The sequence below is a fragment of the Diadema setosum genome, chromosome 8, assembly GCF_964275005.1.
Source record: "Diadema setosum chromosome 8, eeDiaSeto1, whole genome shotgun sequence".
Lineage (NCBI taxonomy): Eukaryota > Metazoa > Echinodermata > Echinoidea > Diadematoida > Diadematidae > Diadema > Diadema setosum.
The window spans coordinates 29,014,355-29,041,614 of NC_092692.1; the positions used below are offsets into that span (position 1 = coordinate 29,014,355).

Consider the following 27,260-nt stretch of genomic DNA (forward strand, 5'->3'; position numbering starts at 1 on the left):
ACACACATAGCTATAGCACCACTTCCCCTGTGCTGTCATGGTGGTATATACCAGTCATACTTAAGCTGACAGTCCCCTCAAAGTTTGGGGAGAGGGGTCGGAACCGGTAGAGGGGTAATAGAGCCCAAGCTTGGGTACTGTAAAACACGATATATTTGCGGCATGAAAATTTCGTGAATTGGAGCCGACGGCATTTCGCGCAGCATTCAATTTTTGCAACTTGCCACTGGCATCCAATGCATATTATGTAGGCAAGAACTTTCGCATGCATTTTAATTTCGCGAATGTTGGCGCTCGCAAATTCGTGAAATTAAAATGCACACGAACATTCCTCGCTTTACAGTATTTTATCCACAACCTCATGTTACCTCGATACCCCAGGGGCTCACCCCTCCCTAATCAATCGCCTGTCAGCATTGCATGCTGAAGTAATTTTTCCTGGTATTAAGTAGATTAAGATTGAATTAAATTTGAGGGGGGGGGGAATACCATTGATATGGGGTGAAGAGTTAGTGGGGTAAGTTCGACAAGTTGCCCTTGATTGTGAACCTCCTGATGGTGGGCCATGCTGTAAATGATTCGGCATGCTGTGTCCTGGGGTACGGAGTTGTCTAGCACCATCTCGTGTTCATTATCATACAGTTGTGCAATGTTGTCATGGCAACTATTTTCTCATCATCATCACCGGCATAAATTGGCGCGGTGATAACGATCCCAATTTTCCTCCCATGTCAACTTGTGTAATCTAATCACAATGATAATACAAATTTCACTGAGCAACTCGTCAAGAATTTATTATTATTATTTTTTTTTTGGCAGTTACGTTTATTACACAATCATTAGATAATCCCAGAATTCACCCCATTGTCATTATCACTCGTTCCCATTTATAGTCCCCTGCCCTGTATGCACTGTACTTGTGCAACAAGTCAGTATAATAAAATCAGTACTTACAATACTAGCATATATACAATAATATCAAACAGTGAAGATTACAACAGAGGTTGTAAACGAGAAAGAAAAAAAGTTATTATTTGCATGCATTGATTGTTGCATAATCACAAACAAGAAAACATTTTCGTGTATAGTAATACTACAAATTATTCGTACTTACTGTTTGGTAACCCAGGGTACAGCATTGAAGAAATAAATAATTCAACAAAATCGTGAATTTTCATTGCATTACAGAAGTATTAATACATTGATTCTAGTGAAATTCTACTTTTCTTGACTAGCACCAATTTTAAAATCTGCGAAAATGTCTTTACGATTTGCTGTGCACATTTTGAACAGATTGAATCATATGTTTCGCCAGCTGATAAATGATAAAGTACATGAGCTTGTTTGCTAGTAGCTTTCTGTACAAGCCACACATATGAATGGATTATTAGTGTGTGCATGAGTCAAATCAAATGGGTGTACTTGTGTATAAACTGAAGCTTGATGTTAAACATCAGTATGCATGTTATCCAGTAAAGTACACTGTAAAGCAAGATGTTTTCACAGTATGAAATTTTTGTGAATTATCACTACTGGCATTCAATGCATGTAGTGTAGACAGGAACTGTCACTTGCTTTTTAATTTCGCGAATGTCTAAACATTATTTTTATGCATGTGTGTATATAGCTTACCAGAAAACATGCATGTAGGCCACTGTGCAGCGCTAATGTTAGAACCCATGATTGTGTTTCTGAGCAGCTTAGTGTGGAAATTTAATTTGTGTGAAAATAAGGATGTTTACAGTATTCTAGTTTCAATATTCCAAGGTCTTTGATATTGTCATAGCCCGACTCACTCGAATATGCATATTTAATCACCCTGGATGATTTGTGATGTGTACAAAAGCAGCTTGGGGCAGTTTCACTTTTCAGTCAAACTTTTGTTTAGTGCTGACTGATAGAATTATAGGCAGTGTATGGGGCTCAGATCAATTGCAAGTTTACAGAAAATAAAACTATGCACTGCTCAATATCTTATCTCAAATGACAATGGAAGTTGAATGATTGCTAATCAGTCATGGAACTTGACACCTGTTTGGAAATGGGGGGGGGGGGGGGAGAGAGGCTCGAATATCACAGAGAGATAACATGTTAGGTCATAGTTGTCAGGAAAGTTGGTTTTATTGGAACTGTACATACAATGCTTTAATATGTAAGAAATGATTCGTGTGCATATTATCCCCCCCCCCCCCAACAAAAAAGGGAAATTAGTAAAGAGAGAGGTATGAGATAATGATATCACCACAGTGTGAGTAAGGTGAATGTCACTGTGTCATGAAACTTCCATAAAGTTCTAGAAAGTTCCGCAACTTCCGTATGTTGCGTCCAAATACAATAAATATGTGTAATTATCTCTTTGCTTCAGTTTGCCAAATTCATGAAAGTTTATCCATTATTGATGGGTGAAGCCAAGGTCCCTGTCGTGTCTTGCCTGGCCACACCGAACGTAAACGTGGCGCAAGCCGCGGAAGGGAAGTCGTTGAGTGGCAAGGATGTGACGAAACCTCGAGAGCAAAGTTTGACCAAACTTTTCCTTGGCTTTCTGGTCTGTCATTTACGTGAGCCAACAGGATGTAAGAAACTGTCCCATGCTGTGTAATTGGGGTGAAATTCCAGTTTGTTCCTTGTCTTGTTAAACAATGCAAGTGACAGAGCTGTGGAATAGAAGATGGAGGGGGGATGTGGATTATGCCACATAAGGACATCTTTTTGGGTGGAGATAAAAAACTTGTCTCCCATTCAAAATAGTTGCTGGGATGTAGCCAAGAATAAACATGATTAACAGACCCAGTCCCACTTCTGTTACATGAGATGACATTAATTACCTGCCCACATCCCCCCCCCCCCCCCCCTTCAAACCACATCATGGCTGAATGAGTTGTTATACTGTCATTACTGTGATGCCTGTCCTGGAGGGCAGTCTACTTTTTTGAAGCAGCAATTGAGAAACGCTTGCACATTTTCCACTACAGGGATCTGTCTGTCGTTCAGAAAAGTACCTGCAGGACAATTAGATTGGAGGGGGTGGGGGGGGATAGAATAGACAGGCGCGGGAATTATTGGGTTCATTCACACACGTCATGTGATCAGTCGGTTACAATTGGTATCAAAGCAACCGCGGGTACGCACAAATGCATCACTCTGATACAGGGGGGTAGCAAGCATGAGTGTGTCATTTTGGAGTCGTGTAGTGGGTCTGCTAGAAGATGGCGTGTATTAGTAATAGTGGCTGCAGTCGAAGAGAAAAGACCTGCGCGGGAAACCCGGGGAACAAGAGATAGAGTGCATTCTGAACACGTCAACATTGTGGAGAATCAAATGGCAATGAATTTGCAGTGACTGTATAATTATGTACGTGTAATTTCCAAGAACCAAGCGACCATGGCATCACCCACCCAAGTCTACAGTGGATGGGTTTTACTGAAAGGGAGTAGATCCTGTGCAGTGAGTGGAGGGAATTCTTGCGCGATTAGTAAGGGATGGGACTGAAGAATACAATAGCCTTTCTCTCTGTGTGAACTTTGGTTGGAGAATGCCTTCGTCCTTGAACGAATATATGATTGTGTGAGTGTTATAGACCATGTGTGACGTTCTTTTCATCTACAGAGAATATGTCATCGATACAGACGCAGAGTGGCGTAAACGTTTTGTGACACCTGTAAAGTTTACCTTTTTTTGTTCCTTTTTGTTATACCTTTTTTTTTTTTCTGGTAGTATAAAAGTGACTCAAGTGAAGCTTCAAAGTTAATATTGGTAGAGTTGTCCTAGAGAGACTTCTGTTGTATACAGGATGGGGCTTAATCGCAGCAAGATACTCGTGAGGCTGTATTTTCTCATTGACCTCTGCTGCTTCGTCCGTCAACAATGTCAGTCAATGATCGTTTCGTAAACTTGGCTGTGACAATGGGGCAGGGGTAGGGGGAAATCCAGGAAATGTCCTCTCCTCCCACTGACCAATCACTGGTCTTGAAGTGGGCGTCCACTCCCTTGGTTTGTATCAATGACCGAGAGATATCGCTCGTTAAGAGTGATGCGAAAGTGCTTCACATGTTCTACTCATTGCCAAAGGCAGTGTCTTCATGTACGTGTACTTGTTTTAGAGGGGTATTAGATTGTGGTGAAAGATGTCTTGCAAAAGAAAAAAAAAAAAACAGCTGCAAACGTTAATGAAATTAAAAGGGATAACTTTTGAGGAGTTACTGGCTAGTATATGTTCACATAAAAAGTAAAAAGAGACTGTTTAAACCTGTTGTGCAATGCCATTTATCTGAACTCCACTGAACTGTGAACAGTTCTGAGTCTCAGCATTCTGCTTAGAGCATCGTTTATGCATGCAATGATGGTAATTAGCATAGTTTGTTAGCGTGAACATTCTTTTCCAAAATAGACGACAAAAGGTGTTCATGCGTTGAACCTTTTCATGACAGCAATCAAAGACTTGTACCCTATCCAGTCATTAGAATGGAATGTGACAGCCATGCCCATCCATTTTTTTTAATCTATTCTTTATTTGAGTCTGCACTTTAATGAGTGAATAACAGAAATATTAAACCCTTTCAGAACAACCATCTTAAAATAGTATAAGTAGCATTATTGCACAGGATCAAGAGCTTTCTTTAGTTATGGCAAGGAGGTACTAGGTTGTGGTAGGGGAGCAGTGATTTAAAAAAAATGCTCAAGATATCACATTTGAGGCAAATGTGTAGATCAGTTGTATCGCAAAACATCCTATCATATAAGAATTTTGCAATAGATATAAGGAGATATCACTATGTTTCTCATTAAACCATAACTGTAGATGGTTTAGTCTGGAAACATTTTTATTGTAACTATTGTTCACATTTTGTATATTTAACACTACTTAACATCAATTATACTGGTTCAAATCTTTACATTGGTTGTTTCTATCCTAACTCACATTTTAGAACTATTTTGAAGCTCTAGTGCTGGGTTTTTGTTTCACCTGCAAATGGTAAATTATGCCTTTAATGAGTCTTCCTGAAACTGTGCGTAGGCATGTTGTATGCAAAGGTACTTCCTCCACACAAAATGGCCATTTGTTTGTTTGTTTGTTTTTTTGAATGCATGGTATTTGTGTTTTTTTCTGGTTTCTATGCATGGCATTGCAACATGCAATGATTTTTATCGCATAGTTGCGTGATCAATCACAATGCCGTGGGACTGGTGACAGCAGTTGTTATTATGGCAGTAAAGTCTGCAGAGTCAATGGAGTCTCGTACATGCTACCCTTCCGTGTCTGAATTGCACAGTGATTCTTATATATAAGAGGTGCTGCTCCAAAGACATATTGTATCACTTTATCCAGGAAATTTGTGTGCTGTTTGCTTATTAATGACATTATTTAACACCCCGGAAGGTTGTCCTCATGTTATAGAAAAGTGTTGTACTAAAACTACCCACAACCCGACTTGTCTGCTATGCCAGGGGAAAATTTGCATGCACTGTTTGGTAAGTAAAATGATTGGGGTATTTGCCTGTTCAAATTTAGTGTAGGACACTTGTCCACTTGCCCCTTCATGCAAGGAGGGAAAAATATTTTGTTGTTAGTGGCCTGCATACTGTATCTGTTACCTCGTTAAGGACGAGTCCCGAGTATACTCAGGCAGGTGTCTGAGGGAAATGCCTGTTGTAGCAAAATCAGTCTGTTCTCAATAGGTTAAAGGGACTGTACAGTACTGGTTGAGGTGGGGATTCATGTTTTGAACATTCCTAAGTGAGATAATGAATAGCCTCTCATGAAATATGAAAGAGCATGTAATTTTAAGAAGGATTCAACGTTTATTTGATGAAAATTGGTTTTCAAATGGCTGAGATATCCAAAAAAGTGCTAATAATAAAAGGCGACATGCCACAACTTTATTAGGATCTCTTTGTTTCACCTTGTTTTTGGATATCTCAGCCATTTCAAAACCGATTTTCATCGAAGAAACTTTTGATACCCCTTAGAACTACATGCTCTTTGACATCTCATAGAGTGGTTTCTGAATATCTCGCAAAACGTTAAAAGCTAAATCCTCACCTCGACCAGAACTGTACACACCCTTTAAAGTGCTTTTGTTCTCTGGTTATGATGTTTAAGTGCCAGTATCAGGTGCCTGTTATACCAGCAACAATGATTCTTGTTCTCAAGAATTATCAGCATGCCTCCTCTCCCCCCCCCCCCCCCATTTTATTCTTTTCCCCTAAGACAGACTAGTCAAGCACGAGGAAGTAGATTGAAAGTAGATTGTTATGATATTAAATGCAGTATATCATGTCTTCTTCATGTAATCATTTTACTGAGATCATGTTTCTGTTATAAATTGTCCCATGTGCCATTAAGTACTGCCTCAAGTGTGAGCTTCATTGCTGTTTTGACATGTCGTGTGCCAGTTAAAGGTGCAATCACACATGCTCTTGAAAAGTCTCATAATTTTTGCAATAGGAAAGGCAAAAATGTGGAAAAGAACTACTGTAAAACAAGGAATGTTCACATTCATGTTAATGTTGTAAATTTCGCGAGCGCCAACATTCGCAAAATTTAAATACACGTGAAAGTTTTGGCTTACACAATATGCATTGGAAGCCAGTGGCAATTCGTGAAAATTTCATGCTGTGACAAAGCCTGTTGGCTCCAATTCATGAAATTTTCGTGCCACAAATATATCATGTTTTACAGTATGCTTGGTATTGATTGGCAGATTAAAGATGAAACTTTAGAGAAGCGAAATGTAGTTTGAATATTGAAAGTCTAAAGGTATACTTGTAGATGTAGATGAGGAAATAAAAAGATACGCTAGTAGACAGAAGATAGAGAAATGAATAGATATATTGGTTGATAGAAGGTACAGCATATATTGAAAAATTAATAGATACATTGGTAGATTTAAGATATGGATAGGGAAATGACAAGATGTATTAGTAGATTAAAGATATACATATTAATAGATAGAAAAATGAATTAATACATTGGTACAGTGTAGATTGAAGGTATTGCTATTGATAGAGTAATGAAGAGATATATTTGTAGATTGAAGATACAGATATAAAATAGAGAAATAAATTGCATTATTAGTGAATTAAAGGTACAGATGCAGATAGTCATACAGAAATAGACGAACGTATTAGTAGATTGAAGATAGAGATATAGATCTATAATGAATAGATATATAGCTGTATTGTAGATAGAGGTAGATGGAAAAAGATGCAGATGTATACACTCAAAAGTAATTGAAGAAAGAAAGAGAGAAAACTGTATAATCTTGCCTACACTCATTAATCTATGTAATATAGATTGGTAGACGGAGAAGAAAAGAAAGCGAGAGAAAGGACAAATGTGAGGTCCATACAGGTGATTTGTCAATGCAAAGTTCAGTGTTGTCATCCAGGTTTCAGGGATGAATGTCGTCTTCGAGTTTGTATATTTTCTACATCCTTCAAGGGATTAAGAGATACGGACCCTAAAGTTCATGCCTCTCCCTGAATGAGAGGCAGACGAAAGTGATCCATTACTCAGGACAAACTTCTGATTGCGCTGTCAGATCAGTATGCTCGAGTCCCGATATGTAGCCATGGCAGAATGTTAACCTGGAGTTATTACCAGATTTGTGTGGATTTCTGAACATATGTGTATGAACTGGAGTTCTTTTTCCTTCTTCTTACCCTGCACTCCTTCTGAAAGTGCATATGAATATATTTCCTCCTGGAAATACCAGCTTGATGTTAATGGATGTGAAAGCTTGGTTGAACGGAAGGCGATGACATTGGCACTTCATCATTGTATACATATGTGTATATGAAGGGTTTGCAAAAATCGATAAGTCCATTTTTGAAGATTTTGAAGTACGGTCTCTGTCATAAAGTACAAAATAATACCTTTTAAATGATATATTGGTCACTACATATAAAGGTATATTTTTGAAGTTATGGTCAAAAGAAGCACAAATTTTCTTATTATTCTCTTTATTTTTCTTGACCTTTAATCGCAAACATCTCCATTTGACAAATATGGACTTATCGATTTTTGCAAACAAACTCTTCATATGTCCTGTTACTTCCTGACGCAGTCAATGCACTCTGTGTACAACTAACTAGGGTGCATATGTTTCATGATTAATCTTAAGCAAAATAATGAAAAATGAAGCAAAAAAAAACAACTTCAAAAACAATGAAATAGCAAAAGTTTATGATTAATCTAAAAAAAAAAAATGTAGAAAAAAAAATCAAAAACAATGAAAAAGCAAAAGTTTATGATTAATCTAAAAAAAAAAATGTAGAAAAAAAAATAAAAAACAATGAAATAGCAAATCCACTATAGGTCCTTATTGGAATTGATAACCTTGTTACAGAAACTAGCAGTACAAAGAAAGAATGTGGCATCTCAGCATTTCAGCATTTGTAAACATACACTTCATTCAAATATGTGCTACCATTTGTAGAGAGCTGTTCTGCTCTTTCATATTGAAGGGGAGGGAAGGGGGTGGATTGGTTGGTGATTGCAACATGCGACTTTGACTTGTGGAAAATGTGGCTATAGCTGCAAAGGTCTTATTTTCATCGGAAATAACGCTTTTCATTATGATTTGTGGTATGCCACTTTGTTCATCGCAGAGAAAAACAATGTTCATGACAAAGTAACTATCTAAGACTGTGGGACTAATCGTAGGACTTGGATTGAATGATTGCTAATAACAAAACAAGGCAGTGAAGCAGGACACTGGTTCATATCCTTGCCGGGTGGTTTTGATACACCGTTCTCACCAGTATATTAAAGTTGTATATCCCCCAAAATAGTGGTTCTCTCTAAACCTGTTGAGGACAGGCTGATTTTGCTTACACACACATTTCCCATTGACACCTGCCCAAGTGCACTTGGACTAGTCTTCACTGGGCTAGCGTGAGATTATCCAAGACTTTTCTCATGTCAATGTGGTGCAAATTACCGAGGATAGTTAGTTAAGATGTTAACTCCATACTTAAGCCTGTGAAGATATGTGGATGACATGAAATGGCTTTGATTTTTTTTTTTTTTTTAAAGATGACACAGTCCTACACCTTTGCTTTTGTGTGGTTCTCCTTTTATTTTTCAGTTCTCCCTAGGATTATTTAGAGTCCTTAGAAGTACTCTAAATGTAAAAGAGAATGACACGTTGGTGGCATAACTTTCCTAAATATTCATAAAAGTAATACCATGTTTAATACTAATATCAGAGCAACTCTGTTTCATATGGATTCAGGACTAGAGATCACGCTTAAAACTCTTGATGTTTTTGCTGTTCGCCTTTTATATCATAATTCCATTCATGAAGGATCCTGACCGTCTTGAGACTATTAGTCCATGGGCCAGGCCAGATATTGGTACCATCTGAGGTGGCAATACCTTTTTGGTGTCATTTTGTTTGTCGGGCATAGATATGCTTATCAAGCTATGATAGCATTTCCAAATGAGTAGCTTAGTCATAGTAAATGAATTTTAAACCAATTTGGTTTCGTTGTTATATCCCTGTACTTCTGAATCGAGACCAACCGCTATACAAAGAAGAGCACTGTCTTCTGTATGTTCACAGGTGTTCTGTTGTAAACGCGGTGCGCTTAGTCTTTATTCAAGGCAGCGAAGGGAATATCCAAGGGTTATGATGTTCACAGCACTTAGTCTAATATTCAAGACGGCGAAGGGAATATCCAAAGCTTATGATACAGTGTATATCCCTTTATCTAAAAACAACAACAACAAAAAAGCAATTTCTCGTGAATTTTAGCGTCTTTTTCAATTATTTATCATTTTCCGGTGAAAACGCTGGGTTGAAAACGCTAATACCACGCCGCTGTCGCTTTATTTCCATCCAACAATGAAAGATTATGCAAAAACAATGTACCGGTACACTACAATACATTATAATTAATGATGTTGTAAATGAACAGAGTGATTTTTGTTTAAAACTGATGTCCTATTTGTTGAGAGGGTGGTATAAAAACAGTATAGATAATCCCTTTTCTTAGGAACTTTATATATGATAACGGTACATTGTTCTAGATAAAGACTAAGCGCACCGCGTGACAGCTGTGGACATCATAACCCTTTGGATATTCCCTTCGCTGCCTTGAATGAAGACTAAGCGCACCGCGTTTACAACAGAACACCTGTGGACATACAGAAGGCAGTGCTCGTATTTGTATAGCGGTTAGTTTCGATTCAGAAGTATAGGGATATAAAAACGAGACCAAATTGGTTAAAAATTCATTTATTATGACTAAGCTACTCATTTGGAAATGCTATCATAGCTTGATAAGCGTATCTATGTCCGACAAACAAAATGACACCAAAAAGGTTTTGCCACCTCGGGTGGTACCAACAACCCATTTTTCGGCTCTTGGCCCGTGGACTATATGGTCAGAGTTGGAGCCTGTGTTTGGGAGTCACCTGGACTTGCATTCTCTTTTGAGAGATACCAGAGCTGGAATGTGTAGTATGTGGGATGACACCAGAAGAATGCACTGCGGTTACGTCTTTCTTCCATGAAATATGCAGAGAGTTGTAAATTCCTCTTCAGTTTACATGGTCTATATCACTTCTTTCTTTCTTTTTTTCCTGCTCCTAATCTCTCTATTCCCCCTCCAAGATCTGGGTTAGTATCTACTCCGTCAACATGGCCAGATAGTGAAATATAAAAAGGTCAAAAGGATATAAAAAGTGCAAAACAGACACATTTCTTTCTTCTCCCCCCCCCCCCCCCCCCACACACACACACTCACACACACACACGTTTGCCACATACCAAATCACTCCAGTGCATTCTGCGGAAAGTGAAACTAACTGCAACTAACTGTTGTTTTCCCCCTATAAAACCCATTGCAATGGGCAATGAGTGTCTATAATTGTGTCCTTAGTGTTCCAATGACCACACAGCAGACTGACCACTATAAATAAAGTCCATAAATGTTGGCCCTACAAGAGTATATCTGAGCACAGTGCAGGCATGGTATCTGTTGCAGCTCCACAGTGCAGGTATAGTACTTGTTTTGTATTTCACACACACAGACTAAACACACGCACACACAACCAACAAAACACACACATAACTATACACAGTCTCTCACCCCTTCTCTCTTTGGTCAAAGTATATTTGGGCTGCCCACTTTATTTGTGTCTGTCCAGCCAGTGGAATGGTCAGGGTGTATGCCTTCTACCAGTGAGGCTCATACACGGGGTAACCCACATGCTTTGTAATAGACTAGCTCGGAAGGGTGTTTGGAAAAGAGAGCGACCTGCTACCACCGAACCATCACGCCATCATGTCCAGCTCCAGTGTCCAAGACAGTGTCTGGACTCGCAAGATTCATTGTGCAAGGTTTTTGTGTAATGGACGGATGTAATGTTTTGGATTTACCCAGCGGTCAGTGATGAACAGTTCCGAGGATTTTTATCATGGATATGAACCCCCGTAAAGGTAGGGACCCAGTTGTGTGTGGCGTCGTCTGCCCCTTCATTGAGGTCAGTCTCAGTGGTGTGCGGCCAGGTTGTTTGGCATTGCCATCAGGGATGTGCTGGTATATACTCCATGCAACCTGCTTGGCGTGTTATGGGCATTTCTCCATCGTGGGCAATACGAACAAACATGCAACATGTTTATCTCGATATATGATTAATGGAGCGTGATACAATCCATGGTGTTGGTAACTCCAGCATTATTCATTCAATCTTGTTTGTTTGTGTATGTAAGTCCGTCAATGCCACACAAAGTAGGCCTACTGGTACCTTTTTTCTCTATGGTAAAACATATTATCAACCAATATCAACTCTGTAGACTAGTTATGCCACATTGCATTCTGGATAACGATATGTAGGCTATTCAAGGACTTGGAATTTTTGCGTTAAATCAAGTATGTCTTATTTGCTGAGTATATATGCACATATGCCTATGTAATATATATTTATATCCTTTTTTGATAGTGCATAGAAAGAGATTTAGAGGTTGGTTTTAGAATGAGTTCAGTTCAGTTAAAATTTATTTCATTTTTTTTTTTCACAGTGAAATATATAAGCATAAATCTCACTTTCTTCAGTGACAAAAATGATGCATATAAATTCATACAAACAAAGCAATTATTAAAAACTCACAGTAAGGATGCATTACAATGAAATTGAAATGTGTACACATACAGAAAGTGTGGGGTTGAGAAAATTGTTATTCTTGTTTAGTGGGAATGTGTGAAAAGTGCATCAAACTGGTCCCCAAGATATAAAACAATAGGAGTTTAGAGCAAACATGTACAAGATAGAATCCTGGGGTCATGCAGAGGTTGTTGCCCGTGAATGCCTAAAGCTGTCTGACTGCCTGTTTATTTGGAGCCCAGGTAAACATGAAAACATGATTATAGTCACAGAGAGTAGAGCAGCCTGCACCTTGTCAGTATTGGGCCAATATGATGTGATGCGAAGCACATTCAGTAGACATTCTGGACTGCAGTGCTGCCTTTTCTGTGCAAAACGTAGCCTAAGAGTTAATGCACTGAATGCACACTGGAGATCCTCGCTTTTCCCTTAACCCTTCTAGGACCACAACTGTGTGACTTCTACTAGTATAGTGTAGCAAAGTTGTTAATGTCATTGTTAATGACTGTATGAGATTGATGATGAAATACGGAGTTTCAGTATATGAGTATTCATGTAGGTTTATTTATGCATACATGTGAATATGTATATGCAATGTATGTACGCTTATATACATAATATGCAAGTGTGCGTGCTTACATAGCTGTGTGTATATATTAATGAATCTATGTGTGTGGTATGTTTCTGTGTGTACCAATGCAATTGGCTAAGAACCAAATGAGCATTTCGTAAACACATTTAACAAAAGTCTTTTGAGTTGCATCATGTGGCCTATGACTAATATAAGGTCTTCTAATTCATCTCGTTGTTGTCAACCAATAGCTGTTACTCGATGTTTGTTTGCGTGTGTGTGTGCGCACGCATGTGTAAGGCCTGCAAGACTCCGGCAGTAGGTCTACCTATCTGGTACCAGAGTAATGTGTTGTAGACTGCTCGCATGACCTTGCATTATTTCAACTGGTCCAAACTTGGTCAGTATCAGTCGTTCCTCTTTGTAACCAGTTACATATAGATAAAGACAAAGCTGTTCAATGGTCCTCTTCATCCGTGCTTAAGTAGCAGTGATGGTAGAAATATTTAATTGATAAGATTGCGGTAAATACTAAGCCTGGGTAAGCATGGAACGTTTTTAACAACATTATTACATCGTCCAGTATGTGACAAATTTATAGTGTCAGTTTTGTTGTTGCTGTGAGAAGAGTTCTAGCTCTGTCAGTGGCCAAACGAGGATGCCGAAGCGATGACAGTGATGTCATGACATGAAATGTGATCAGATAAATATGTTTTGATTTTTGGAAAGACTGCTCAGTTTGTTAATTGGGACTGTGGAATCTTCATGAGGAAATCAAATCATTCGTTTAAGTCCTGTGCTTAGCAGTCTTGTCTGTGCTATGTTTATTTTGTGTCAGATGATTATATGTCATAGGCTTTTGGAGTTCTACCTAGCATTATTTACTTTTCCCCAGAAAAGTAATGAAAGTAGAAACAGATGAACTTTTAAATTCAGCTCAAAGTATAACTTATGAGTGATACATTTACATTTTTCTTAGAAGTAATTGATAGTTAAGAGATCTTTTGTTATGTGTTCCACTTTTTGTAATTGAAGATTTTGCGTTGGTAGAGATACTGATATAAGAAGTCTGCAACAGCCAGAAAGATATGAATCAGGAAGAGTAATATTAAAGTAGAAACAGATAAAACTTGAAAGCTCAGCTCAAAGTATAGCTTGTGGGGGATATATTCATTTCAAAAGTAAAAGTAAATGATGGTGAATACATTTTTTGTTACTCATATGTTCCACTTTTCATTATTGATGATTTTCCATTGATAGAAATATTGATGTAAGAAGTCTGTAACAGCTAGAAAGATATGAATCAGTCAATGAGCCAGGAACTATGAACCTACACTGTAACACTTACCCAAGTCAGACAAACAAACGGACACAAACCCCACATAAGCCGAGTAGGAGCTACAGGTGTGATTTAGTATTTTATCATTAGAACTTTTGCATGAGTTATACAGACCACTGTCCAAAACTCTGTCACCACCCACCCCCCCCCCCCCCCACATTTGATCGTAAATGTTTTGTGCTGAGGACCATTTTTGGACCGATGTACAGCAGATTTCCATGGCAGGGGAGACTTGGAGTACAGTATGAGGGCTTCTAACTACCAAGAGGTGATCAGGTGGAGAGAGAAGCTTCCCTCCACTTCCGCTAAGAGGCCCCGACAGTCGTACTTGTATGTAATCAGTGCAACAACATGACAGCAAACTTTCTGAGTATATATTCGTGTGTGTATGTGTGTGATCACATGCACAGAGAATTGTAACATGGCTTGTGATCTCTCTTTAAAGGGACTGTACAGTACTGGTTGAGGTGAGGATTCAGGTTATAACATTATTTTTTTTTCTTTTGTGAGATGATAAGAAAACTCCCATGGATAATGAAAGAGCATGTACTTTCAAAAGGGATTCAACATTTGTTTGATGAAAATTAGCCTTGAAATGGCTGAGATATCTAAAAAAGCATTCCAAATAAAATTGACAGACCACAACTTTTATCATGCTCTCTATGTTTTTCCTTGTTTTTAGATATCTCAGTCATTTCAAAACCAATTTTCATCAAATAAACTTTTGTGTATTCCCCTTAGAATTGTATGCTCTTTAACATTTCATAGAGTAGTTTCTAAATATCTCACAAGACATTGCAAGCTGAATCCTCATCTCTACCAGTACTGTATAGTCCCTTTAAAGACAGATTCCCCCATTCTTTTCATCATTTTTTCCTCCTTTTCTTCATTTTTTTTTCTCCATTTGCTGCATTGCCTTCATTCATTATTCGTCTGCTGTCATCCATCCTCCCCCTGCCCTTACAGGTAGCCAAGCGTTTATGCCAAGCTATGGTAGCAACGCTGTACCCACTGGTGCGTACCCCTCGCGGAGTCCCTCTGTCGACAACATCACCAACCATCGCTACTCAACGGGCTCCACCGCCTCTGCCAGCTCTTCCGGAAACTGGTCAAGTCGAGGTGACCACCTCACCCCTCTTCCCACCCCTCCCCCCCCCCCCCAAAAAAAAAAAAAAGACTTTATTTGTAAACAATCTGCTGTCACTTATTTGGTTTGGAAACCTTCATAAAGCCTCTGGATAATGTTTGCAGTTTTAGTCTCAATTTTGTTGAGAAAACTGTCCAATTCTTTTTTGCACAAAATGGCTGATTTCAAAACTCTTCCCCTTCGTCTAACAAATGGTGTGGACTTCGAAATCTTGATGAAATAAATGCAAAAAAAAAGAAGACTGATTTTATTTGTAAACAATCAGCTAGCTGTCACTTATTTGGTTTGAAAACCCTTATAAAGCCCCTGGATAATGTTGGTAGTGTTAGCCTTAATTTTGTTGAGAAAACTGTCCTGTTGTTTTTGCCCAAAATGGCTGATTTCAATGCTCCTCCCATAGTCTTAAATGGTGTGGTGTTCAAAATCTTGAAGAAGTAGATGCAGAAATATCTGACTGAGACCACATCAGCTCAAACCTGTCATTGTGAACATCGAAAGTGGCTAATATTTGAGTATCACAATCTTCCCGGGAACAAAGTGAATAGTAGAGATTGGTTGCTTTACCGTAAAAAGGTAAACCTTTTCAGCTGATCATCATACAGTCATTGTGAAGCAGTTAAACTAGTATGTCTTCATCACACATCAAGATATATGTTTTGAAAATTAAGGATACACTTATGTTTTTCTGAAATTTGATTGAATGTGCTTGATTTGTGCAATTTTCTCATTCTGTAGACCAAAATAAAGATTAATTACCATTAAAGTGAGCATAATGCCATCAAATAATACACCTTTGATTTGCAGGTGCTGGCTGCCCTGTTATTATTATGCAAAGTTTGCCGCTTCAGCAGTTGTCCTTGGCCATAGTGAGCTGGACACAGTTCTTTAATTGAGATTTTCATGCTGTTGTGAAAATGAAAGGCCACAAACTTTTGCTGCAGTTTTTCTGCCTTAATCATCCAAAGAACTTGCATATATCATTTCATTCCTTAAAAATGTGGTTTCCACTTTGTTTTTATAGAATTCTACTTTTGTAGTTGTAAGCATTACATGTGATGTAAAATACTCTTGGAAGGGAACACTAAACAATAAGGAAGAACAAAAACAAGAAGACAAAGCAGGAATTCAAAATGAAATCTTGGTCTCGGACTAGATGCCCTGAAATGACCCATTCTACTGCAAGTAGAATAATTTGATTCCTTTGTTACCTTTACACAGACTGTGAATTTTGTATGGGATATGTACCTGAATTCAATTTGTAGATTTTTAGGTATGAGATGTATCTTACACCATTTAAAGATGTAAATTGATTCTGCATAATAATGACCCATTTGTAATGGACATAGGCCATATCTTCTATAACACTATTAACCTTTTTCGTGCCAGGGACTTTGAAAAGTGTGTACAGTGCTATGTGGTTTACTGTGCAGATCAGCACTCAAAACACCCAAAGAGTTCACATTTGAACCAAGTGCATACAGGGGAACCTGATGTATTCATCTTTTGCAAACTCGATGAAAATTTTAGGTGGTCATGCAAGATGGATTGATTAGAATAAAGTTTGGTTTATGGGGGGGGGGGCAAAAGAAAACTTTGAAGACATTTATGTTATGATGGTATTTTTGTTTTACTTTGTCTCTTCCCGTAGAGAGCACAGAACACGCCACGCCCATCAGAATGAACTCCACGCCGCATCCGATGATGGGGCACAAGTTCTCCCCACCCCTCCCGCCTCCTCCTCCTCACATGTCACCGGGAAGTCCCTCGATACATCAGGATGCGGTGAGTGGAGTCAGTTGGTCAAAGGAAAAAAAAAAAATCCCATGGGATTGGGTTTATGTTTGTTTGTTTGTTTGTTTGTTTGTTTGTTTGTTTGTTTGTTTTGTGGCTCTGTCTCAGAGCCAGTGACAAGAACCTACAGAGATGCCAATTGTTACTTTTTCCGCAGCATTTTGAACTCTATTTTGGCCAAAGATAATGCAGGTTTTTTATGGAAAATACTGCTTTTCCCAAATTGTATTACTACACATGTCTATTACGGGAATAGTGAAACTACTGGTACTGTTATTCCACCAAAAATACCTTTCCAGCATGCAGAATACTGCAGTGCTCTTAACAAGGCTGGCATCCCTGGAACTAGTTGGTATTGATGACTGTTGTGAATTGTCTTAGATTCCCTAAACTCTCTACTTGGGATGACAAGAGATCCTAAAAGTTTTGTAGGTTAGCAGACCTATATAATGGCATTGATACCACCTAAAACTGTTCAGCACTGATTGTCTCTCATCGGATGGTATGTGATATGTTATGATACTTTATGATTTGAACAAACTATAAATGAATGATATATGATACAATACATTACTTTCAATTTGTCGTTTATACGAACAAGAAATGGTTGGAGTTTTAGAGTCTCTCTTTTTTTTTTCTTACTAAAGAAAAGTGAGTGTTTCAAGTGGTCAGTCAACCCCCCTCCCACCACCACCACCACCAAAAAAAAAAAAAAAAAAAAAAAGTTCCCATGGGTTTTGGTTTTTGGTTTGTTTGTTTGTTTGTTTTGTATGCCCTTGTTTGATCTAATTTGGATTCAGATCTCACTCAGAGCTACCAACAAGGAACTAGTTGGTATTAACAACAGTTGTGAAATGTTTTAAATTCCCTAAACTCACTGCTTAAGAGAACAAACGACTTAGGAAGTTTTTTTTTTTAGATTAGGAGGTATAATGGCATTTATGGAAACGTTGTTCAGCACTGATCTCCTTCAATCGTCAGTCTCGATGGATGATACGTGATATGTTTATGATACTTCATGATTTAAACAAACAATAAATGGATGATATGTGAGACCATATTGATACTTTGTGGTTTATACAAACAATAAATGGGTGGGGCTCTAGAATCTCTTTCTGGTTTAAGAGAAGTGAGTGTTTTAAGTGGTCAGTGGTGAATCCACATGCAGCATCATGTCATCGAGTTTGATTACTGGTAATGAAATACATGAAATGTTCGGCTGTGGTCTTCAGTATTGACATGAAATATGGGGGGAAAAAAAGGTTATGTTTTGAATTAGTGATTAAAGTTGTCTAAGTTATTTCCTTATGCTGTAAACTCCATATATTCCATTTCATATGTTGATGTCATATCTTGACAGTACATGGAGTGATATTGTCGTAAGCTGATTGACGTCGAGTTGTGACAAGCCTAGTGTGAGAGGAATCCTACCAATCAAGCTCAGCCAAAGTTTTCCCACTTTCTTTCTCCCTTTTTGTGATTTTAACCTCTTTTTAATTTTTGTTTCCACAGGACCTTCCCCCTCCACCCCCGGAGATGTTGCATCACGGGATGAACTCGATGGGAAGCGTGCCACCCAGCCCTACCTCACACATGCACCACGCTCCTCCATCGCCCCACTACCCAAGTTCTCCCAGTGGTGAGTTGAGCTATTTTCACACGTACCAGATTTGCGTATTATTTGAATCACGATTCTTATGACACAGACTCACTAGAATCACGATTCAAATGATGCAATTTGGCCGTGTGTATGCAAACTGGAATAGCGGAGGGTGATTTGAATTGTACTTTCAATCATAATTCAAATGACAGTCCGGAGGTGTTTTCCGATCAAGATTTTCCAGAATTATGGAACGAAACAGTCATGTGTACGGATTGACCTCCAAATCGTGTTTTGGAGGCGGAGCTTACGGTGACCTTTCAACCACTTGACAGAAAATCCCCGCTCCTCACGTGCTTCCACGGCAGTGAAAGTGCACACTTCTTGCTGTTTAAGAGTGAATAATGCCAGCTTGGAAAGAAGCCACTCCTCCTCTGCTCACGTTGAAATTCAAAGCTGCAGAATCCGTGAAGCCTTCCTCTGTCCTGTATACGGAGGCTAATTCTAATTGTAATAGTAGTTGTAATTCAGCACTGTAATTGCATTTCTCAACTTGTGTGAAAACGGCCTTAGACTTCTCCAACTTGTAATCCCCACCCACCTCCTCCTCTTCCCCCCCCCCCCCACTCCCTTTGAAACCACACACACACAAAACCCTTCATACAACCATCTGTGGGGTGTATACCTGAGTTCGCCCCTTTCTTGGGTGTACCCCACAAATGTGTCTTCGGCACTCCACAAACCCAACAGAAATAAAGCCATCCATGACACTATACCGTATGTCCCCCAAAAAATTACAACAGAACCCTCTGCAATGATATCTTTAAAAATAGTGGATCAATCCAAATACAATTCATGGTTTGAAACTATAACTCATTGCCCACATCTTACAGAAAACCCTATTCGATTTGCTTCTGTGGTCAAAGAGAAATGAGGAATTTTGTAGAGGATGTCAATGAATTGAATTGAGTTGAATTGAAAAGAATCTGTTCCCTCCAAGTTCTGTCTATTGTATTCACATACAAAAGCATCCAAGTGCTAAACTTGGAAGAATCAGACTCATGACATGCTTTACATCATTCCACATTTCTCTGTGACCGCTTAACCAAATCGAATTGGGTTTTCTGCAAAATAGAGCTAAGATGCTATATTTTAAGACTCTGAAGTAGCATTTGGACATTTTAATCATATTGGGTGTTGTCAATGCGAAAATTTGATTGTAATTTTTGTTGGGACATACTGTATTGTTCTCTTTCTTCTACCAGGTACCCTGTGTAGGGATGGACACACACACACACACACACACACACACACACACACACAAAAGGCCCACTATACAGTGACAAACTTCTGCAAGCACACAGTCCTCCCACCCCCTTAAAAACCAACTAAACAAAACAAAACATGACAGCAACAAGAAACTTGTATGTTAACAAAACCATAGATGACAGCTCATTGAATATTCTCTCAGAAGCAGGATGTATGAATTGTTCTTTTTGTCTTCAAAATTAGTTGTAATAACAACAATACTTTCACCCAATTTGAAAGTACAAGCAATCTCTTTACATCGCAACATAACGTTTGCACTCTTTGATCATAAGTTGTTATCAGAGACTAAAGGGTATGTTACTTTCAAGTCCTTGTCATTATTTTGGTATCAGTTCAGATTTTCAGGTGCATATTATGTATCCTCTTCCCTACAAAAATAAGAGAGCTAAGTTAGAAAATTTGGTTTCTTTGTAATGGCCACTTCAAAATTAGCCTTAGTCAAAGGCCCTCGCATGGTTAGCACTGACAGTCGCGAGCGAAGAGAACCGAAGCTGTGAGTGTGTCAGGTGGCGCACCATTCGTACTGAATAATTCAGTTAGTCACCTCGACCAGTTGTGGCTTGGCTATATTCGCCCATGGTCTTTCAGTGTAAAATACATTTTGCATGAGCTTTTTTCATACAGAGCCCTGCTAATTTGCTGTTATTTCCACTACCAAAATGCTGGTAGCGAAATTCTGCAGTTCGAAGGCGAGACTTGACGAATTTGGGCGTGTTTCCATGGGCCCTCTTGCTGGTGACTTGACTGGTTCTAACCTTACAACTCTGATTTTTTTTTCACATTTCTCTTGCTATTACTGCAGCAAGAGAGTCTTGAATGAAGGCTACTCCTAAGTGCTCTATGTTTTTAACCATCTCTTCTATTTACACATGAGAGTAAAGCACTTGCCCGATTTCTGATTTCACATTCAAAATAGGTCCCACTAAACTCCAAATCAAGAATGATGTCTTCATTCCCACTTTCAGTTGAAGTTTGCACTTTTTTGTGTTATGTGATTTTGAGTGTCAATGCTAAGAGTGAAAATCCATGCCATGTTCAAGTTGGCATGAATTACATCAAAGTACTGATGGATTCTTCTTGCTTTTTTTTTTTGTTTCTTTCAGGTAATGGCGGCTACTACAACCAGTTCCAGTACCCCTCCTCAGCGGGGAGTTCCCCCAGTAGACAGGTCTTCCAGGGCGGGAGGAAACCCACCTATGATGAGCCCCCGTGGCTACGCAAGCATCCGCCCAGGAACAGACCACCAAGTGGGGCGGACTATCCTGAGGAGAACGCATCCGATGTAAGTTTTGAGCAAGATGTGCCACCCACTTTGAAGGGAAAATCCCCCTCAGAAGTCAAGGAATAAGAATGAGTGGAGTGAAACTAGCAGAACAGTGGCAGTTTCATTAATGGGATAATTTTTTTTTTTTTTAGGAGAATGAAAGTTGTGGAATTTTGAATTTTAAAATGCTTCTTCAAAACTGTGACGTAGATCACAATTATGCAAGTAAATTCCATGAAACACTGATGTTTTCACCTCACAACTTTTTTGATGTTTTGAAGACGAAAGTGATGAAAGTTTTTCTTTTTTTGTGGGGGCAATATATCAGGAGCTGCGACTTTGTACTTCACACTCTTCACGAGTTTGATGCAAAGGGCAGCATTTTTTCTTATATTCCTGGAAGAAGAAGCGAGGATATCTTGTTAAGTTTTGCATTCAAAAAATAGCAGCATATAAAGCCACAGAAAAATTAGCACATCTGAGTTGCATGTGTATATGACAAATACCACAATTTTATGAAAATATGTGAAACGGCGAAATTCTGTAACTGTCTTATTCTTAGTCAGATTTGAATGAAACTTAACTCTGTTTTGTTTGATTGTACTTCTTTTTCCAAGTCTACATATGAAGGATCTTGTAGCATTTGACTAAAATTTTCTTTTTGAATCAAAGAAAGAATGCTTTATATTTCTCTGAGTAATGTCAGGCATGGCAAACTTCCCGACAAACTCTAAGAGACTCATTCGCTTTACCCGCGAAATATCGAAAGGGCTACTTAATCACTTCTTTGCGTGAAAGAAGAGCAAGGTACTGGTTTTGCAGTTTTGCGGAACGTAATAACGAGACATTTTGCTTGTGCTGCCTATTATGTGTATGCAGTATCGTCTTTGTGTTTGTGTGGTATGAAGGCATACTCCAATTAAATAAGAGTGAAACTCACAACACCATTTTGTCAGCAATATCAGCAGTATCACAGAAAAATAATAACTAAATAACATTGCATGACGTGCCTCAATGTTATTCACAATATGAAAGTATCAAATGAAAGGTTAATTGTGGGGTACAACATGCATAGAACTGCATACTGTTTTTCTTTATTGATAAATGAAAAAGCTCCATAATATCTCTTGTCTACAATTTTGTTTCAGTTTTGCATCACCTTTATGAGAAACCAAGGACTTTTACTCAAATACAAGCTTTGTTCGTGGGTGAAATTTTTCCGCAATACTCACTCTCGGCATATTGATGTGGAAAAAAAAAAGTCATGGTGTTTTCCTTTGCCTTGTAGCCTGCTCTTTGCCCCTGTATAGTAAAGAACAATACTGTTATCACAAGTTGAAACTGGAATTGCTGCCTGTGACACTCGCTCACGTCCCTGCCGTGTGCTGTCAAGATTTTTCCAGTTTAACATGACACCACATCGGCTGTTTGAAGAGGAAACAAATCATGCTTCACTTGACTGATTTTGTTTAACTTTTGGATAGTGTTTTTTTTTTTTTTTCTGTGAAAGCCGTCTGTAGTGTGTGAGGATTTTTCATCACAAGTTTTTACTTCCTTGAATTGTTCTAAGGAATGACTGTGGAAGCTAAGCCGCAGCTGTACATGCGTTCTAGAAGTACTTTGTGTTTGTGCTGTCTGCTGTGTGTTCTGTTCTCAGGTATAAAGTCATGAAATATCTCGCATTTGCCGTATTTCTGGATGTATAAACAGAAGAGATCCAGTCACTTTGCTGAACATATATTGTTTTTTAACAAAAGTGTTCTTGGTAAGAGATATGCTTTGGTAGATCAATGTCCTCATAGAGAACTAACAACTGGTACAGTATGTGTTTTACAATATTTAATTAGTTTTTTTTTTCATAAAAGCATAGAAAATATTGTTTTGAAATGAGCAGTATGTTTGTCGGTTTGTTTGTTCGGTAATTTTTTCTGAAATTGACTGAGCCTGCATGATAGTCCAATTTTTCCATTTCTTCAGTCCAAAATAAGATTTTTGCCTTCCTGTGCATTGTTATGTTTCTAGATCTTCAGATTTTGGAAAAAAGAAGAAAGAATATGCCAATATGAACTGTTTTCTACTAAATAGATGGAGTTATCATGTAGCTTTATCAAATGATAGATGTTTCGAATATTGTTAATTTTCATTGGGTGTGTACCATTATATCTCATTACAAAGTCAAGTTGCACATGTGATTTTATTTTAAACTGATATATGGTGCCGTACAAATGTTGTGAATCATCATCATCATCATCATCATTTTCTTTTGCCATTGTTCCTACTGTAAAAGTGGAAATTTTCGCGGTGTTGAAATTTTTGCGCATTTCGTGCAACCAGAAACTAGCGCGAAAATAAAAGCACGCGAATATTTCTGCTTGCCATATGTTTCAGTAGTTGATGTCTTCATTCCGCGGAATTAAAAACATGCGAAACTCTTCTTAATCGGCAGAGCGCGAAAAATTAATCGCGCAAAAATATCTACTTTTACAGTATATCATATGGTACTCTTGGCACTCAAGTAATGTTCGAGGTTAATACATTTTGATTTGTTTAGAAAAAAAAACATTAAAGCAGTAATTTTGTTGTTGTTCCCCTCTACTCGCTGCAGACTCACAGTATAAGGAGTCATCATGGAGGGTATCCCGGCAACCTCCCAAAGCCCCTCCTCCACACGCATCCAGCCCACAGTATGGACAACATGCTGTCATCAGATTACCCTTGCAATGGTCAGTACATCGTCCACGTAGAGCCCACCCTATGATGAAGCAGCAATTGTTAAACTGCTCATAGCCATAAGTAATAAAGCCAAGCTTTGTTACAGGTCTTTGTTTATGTAGTCGTATGCTTTATCATTGCATTATCATCATTCCTGATTAAGTGATACTCAATATTTCTATCAGTATGATAATTCTTTGACCTTTATCGGGGGGGGGGGGGGGGGATGCTATGTATGTGGTGTCACCATCGTGAACATGAAAGTGTGTACTTTGTCATATACACGTTTAGGCTGTGTAGTAGGATCCAACATCCAGTCATGAATTTTAAATTATTTGATAACTACTTTTAACTTGTGATAGTCCAGTTTTGGCATCAAAACTGGTTCGTCAGTGTGACTTTTTTTTTTTGTCCTGTCTTCTATGTAGACTCTCAAAGGCCGCACAGCGATGGGATCTCGGATTTTAAAATGGAGGCGATGTCAGTTCCTCGCGACAGTGGCAAGGTGAATTTCGATTTCTCTGCATTTGTTATTTTCTATCCACATCAATAATCCAATTTGTAATTTGGGCTCTTAACCATGAACCAGGAAATAGAATTAATTTGTTCCTCATCAATGGGAGGTGTCGTGACTGAGCGGTTAAGACCACTCGAATAGGAACATGGACTTCCATGTATGTATTATGTTCAAGTCCAAGCCTGGCAGTGGTGCCATTTGTTGAGGCATTTCGTCCTTGCATCCTTTAATACTGCCATTTCTTTCAGAGGAGACTTGAAGCTGTCCAGTGCATTGGAGAGCTGTACCCTGTTCATATTAAAAAACCTGTTTGCTTTTCTTGTAAAGAGTAGGGTGAAATCCTACGTGAAGTTGTCAAACACAAAACATTGGCTGATATCTTCAGGATTAAAGGAGTGCAGATTACCCCCAGAAGAATAGAAGAAGGCAATATGTCATTTTGTTTATTATTAAGTTGGTAGAGTTGTATTTTGTCATGTGTATAGGATGAGGAGATCTTGTTTATTTTTGCTCTGAAAAGTTAATTTGACTGATTGACTGAAAAGAAAATTAGTTTCACTCAGTGGAAAGTCATGCCATCAAAGCCTCTGAGAAATTGTTGTAGATAATCAAAATCTGTTTTGTCATGTCATTATTTTTGTGATCGGTGTGTTTCTACGGAAACCTCAGGATGCCGACAGGATATACGAATGGCTGCGGCGACAACGCCTGATGGAATACACCAACAACTTCACCCAGGCTGGCTACGACATGCCGACCATCGCTAAAATGACTCCAGAGGTGAGTTTGTGTGAAAAGCTAAAGATAAACATTCAGTGGCAGAGTGCCAGCTGTGTGTTACTTGTAGAGGCATATTAGATTGAAAGAAAAAAAAAACTGGTAGAGATCAAAACACAAACAAGGAGGGAAAGTGTTTGTGCAGTAAACTTTTGCCTACCCCCCGTCATGCTTGGTTTCTCATGTGAAGATCTTGTTAGACTGTTAATTGAATGTGATGTCATGTGTACATAATGCTAGATTGCTTTGAGCCGCAAGGAGCACACCTGTCCTTGAGCTCAATACTTACTCCCCCGCCCCCCCCCCCCCATGCCCGCCCAACCCGTAGGCCTGCCCCACCCAAAACATCAGTGAGATATACCCGACTCTCTCTGTCACTTCAAGTCCTGTCTTCTGCTTGTGCTTGTCCCCCAAGGATCTGACGGCCATCGGTCTCACGAAACCGAGCCACCGTAAGCGCGTGACGGCCATGATCGCCCAGATGAGGGAAGTGGATCCGGTGCCGCCGTATATTCCGGTGAGTAAAAAGAAAATCGTCGCTCAGCTCGTGATCACGAAACTGGATAATCCGTGGTGACGTGCTCTCTGTGGGAAGTTTTTTTCGCCAGTTTTCTTTCTGTTTATGCTGTTGCTGACTTATTCTGTAATCATAAATCATGTGACAGATTCTTATACTTTTCCATTGTTTCTGAACGGAAATGTTCCAGTATGGAAGAAGTCTTACATGATGCAATTCTTTTCACTCTCAAATAATATATCTTCCAACAACAAAAAATATAAATAATAATATGTTCAATGAAAGCTAAGGTTCTTGTCGTGAGTGTGTTTGGACTTATGTTTAGTTCAGAGTGTGACCTTTGCAGATCAGAATTGATTGTAAATTTGCTTGGTTTGATTTTTCAAAACTGTTTGCCCAAACAGGGCGTTGGTGATGCTCACAGCTTTTAAAGTGTCTTTAAGCCTCTTGAGCCCGAACTGAACGCCCTGATATTTCATGGTGCTTCCCCAGTTTGCCTTTTTCTGCACACAAGAAGGTTCTCAACGGGAGATTGTCCATAGAATTCTCGTTCATGCGAGAACATTATGAATGTTTGTGCTATCACATGATCGTGTTTATCCAATCACTGACTGGTATTCAGCTCAACCGTACCAAAATGAGCGCTCTTTGCAGAGATAACAACTGTTACTTTTTTTTTTTTTCAGTACTTCGTACTGTTTTTGCCCATAGTACTGCAGGTTTCATGGAAAATATTCTTTGTTCCCAAATTACATTACTACACATGTCTTAGGCAGGAAAGGTAAAAAATGCCTTTTCCCATCCCAAAATATGCTTTTGCAGTTCTCAGAATATTGCAGTGCTGTTTACAAGGTTGGTGTCGGTGTCTCTGTCTTTATCATGTAGGCGGACGTAGGGACGTGGCTGAAGCTGTTGGACCTGAGCACGTACTTCCACACCTTGACCACCAACGGCTACAAGACCATCGAGGAGATGTACAACCTGACCTGGGAAGACATGCAGGACATTGGCATTCAAAAACTAGGTAGGGAGAATGACTGCTACCATCAGGGATGTGAGAGTTCAGTTAAATCTGATGTCAGACTTTCTTACTCTGCCCAAAACCCACTTTTCAAATAAAAAAAAAAAATGGACAGTTTAGGTCCAGTTTCAACAAAGCTTATGCCTTTCTTATGCTCATCATTCGCTGCAAGGATGGGATCTAGATTGATTGCTGGATGGATGCCCTTCTGCAACTGACTGACAAATTGCCCTTCATTGACGTAAATAAACACCAATTATTCAGTGTTTGAGTAATAGGCTTTTACTCAAACACTAAATTTTGGGTTTTTTTAATTCATGCTGAAAGGCAATTTATCAATTATTTGCAATAAAAAAAAATCAATGCAAAATTATTGATTTGAATTGATACATTACCGTTCGTTTATTTTACTCCATATATGAAGGCAGACAGGAGCTATTGTGGCCCAGTGGATTAAACCACAGACTCTCAATCATGAAGTCCCAGGTTCAAGTCTCACAGCGAGGCATCTTATCCTTATTGCCTCCTTAAAACCAGTTGTCTTGTGACTACTTTGAATCACT

At 38.8% G+C, this 27,260-nt stretch overlaps 1 protein-coding gene across 1 annotated transcript in view; it reads left to right on the plus strand.

Moving 5' to 3' along the window:
* LOC140232189 (uncharacterized) overlaps positions 1 to 27,260 on the plus strand; it is a 162,926-nt gene that overhangs the window by 128,135 nt on the left and 7,531 nt on the right. The window contains exons 10-18 of the mRNA XM_072312327.1: positions 14,989 to 15,141; positions 16,818 to 16,951; positions 18,473 to 18,599; positions 20,993 to 21,171; positions 23,759 to 23,876; positions 24,294 to 24,370; positions 25,052 to 25,162; positions 25,575 to 25,676; positions 26,562 to 26,700. Of these exons, the coding sequence (XP_072168428.1) occupies positions 14,989 to 15,141; positions 16,818 to 16,951; positions 18,473 to 18,599; positions 20,993 to 21,171; positions 23,759 to 23,876; positions 24,294 to 24,370; positions 25,052 to 25,162; positions 25,575 to 25,676; positions 26,562 to 26,700 (1,140 nt within the window). The remainder of the gene's footprint in view (positions 1 to 14,988; positions 15,142 to 16,817; positions 16,952 to 18,472; positions 18,600 to 20,992; positions 21,172 to 23,758; positions 23,877 to 24,293; positions 24,371 to 25,051; positions 25,163 to 25,574; positions 25,677 to 26,561; positions 26,701 to 27,260) is intronic.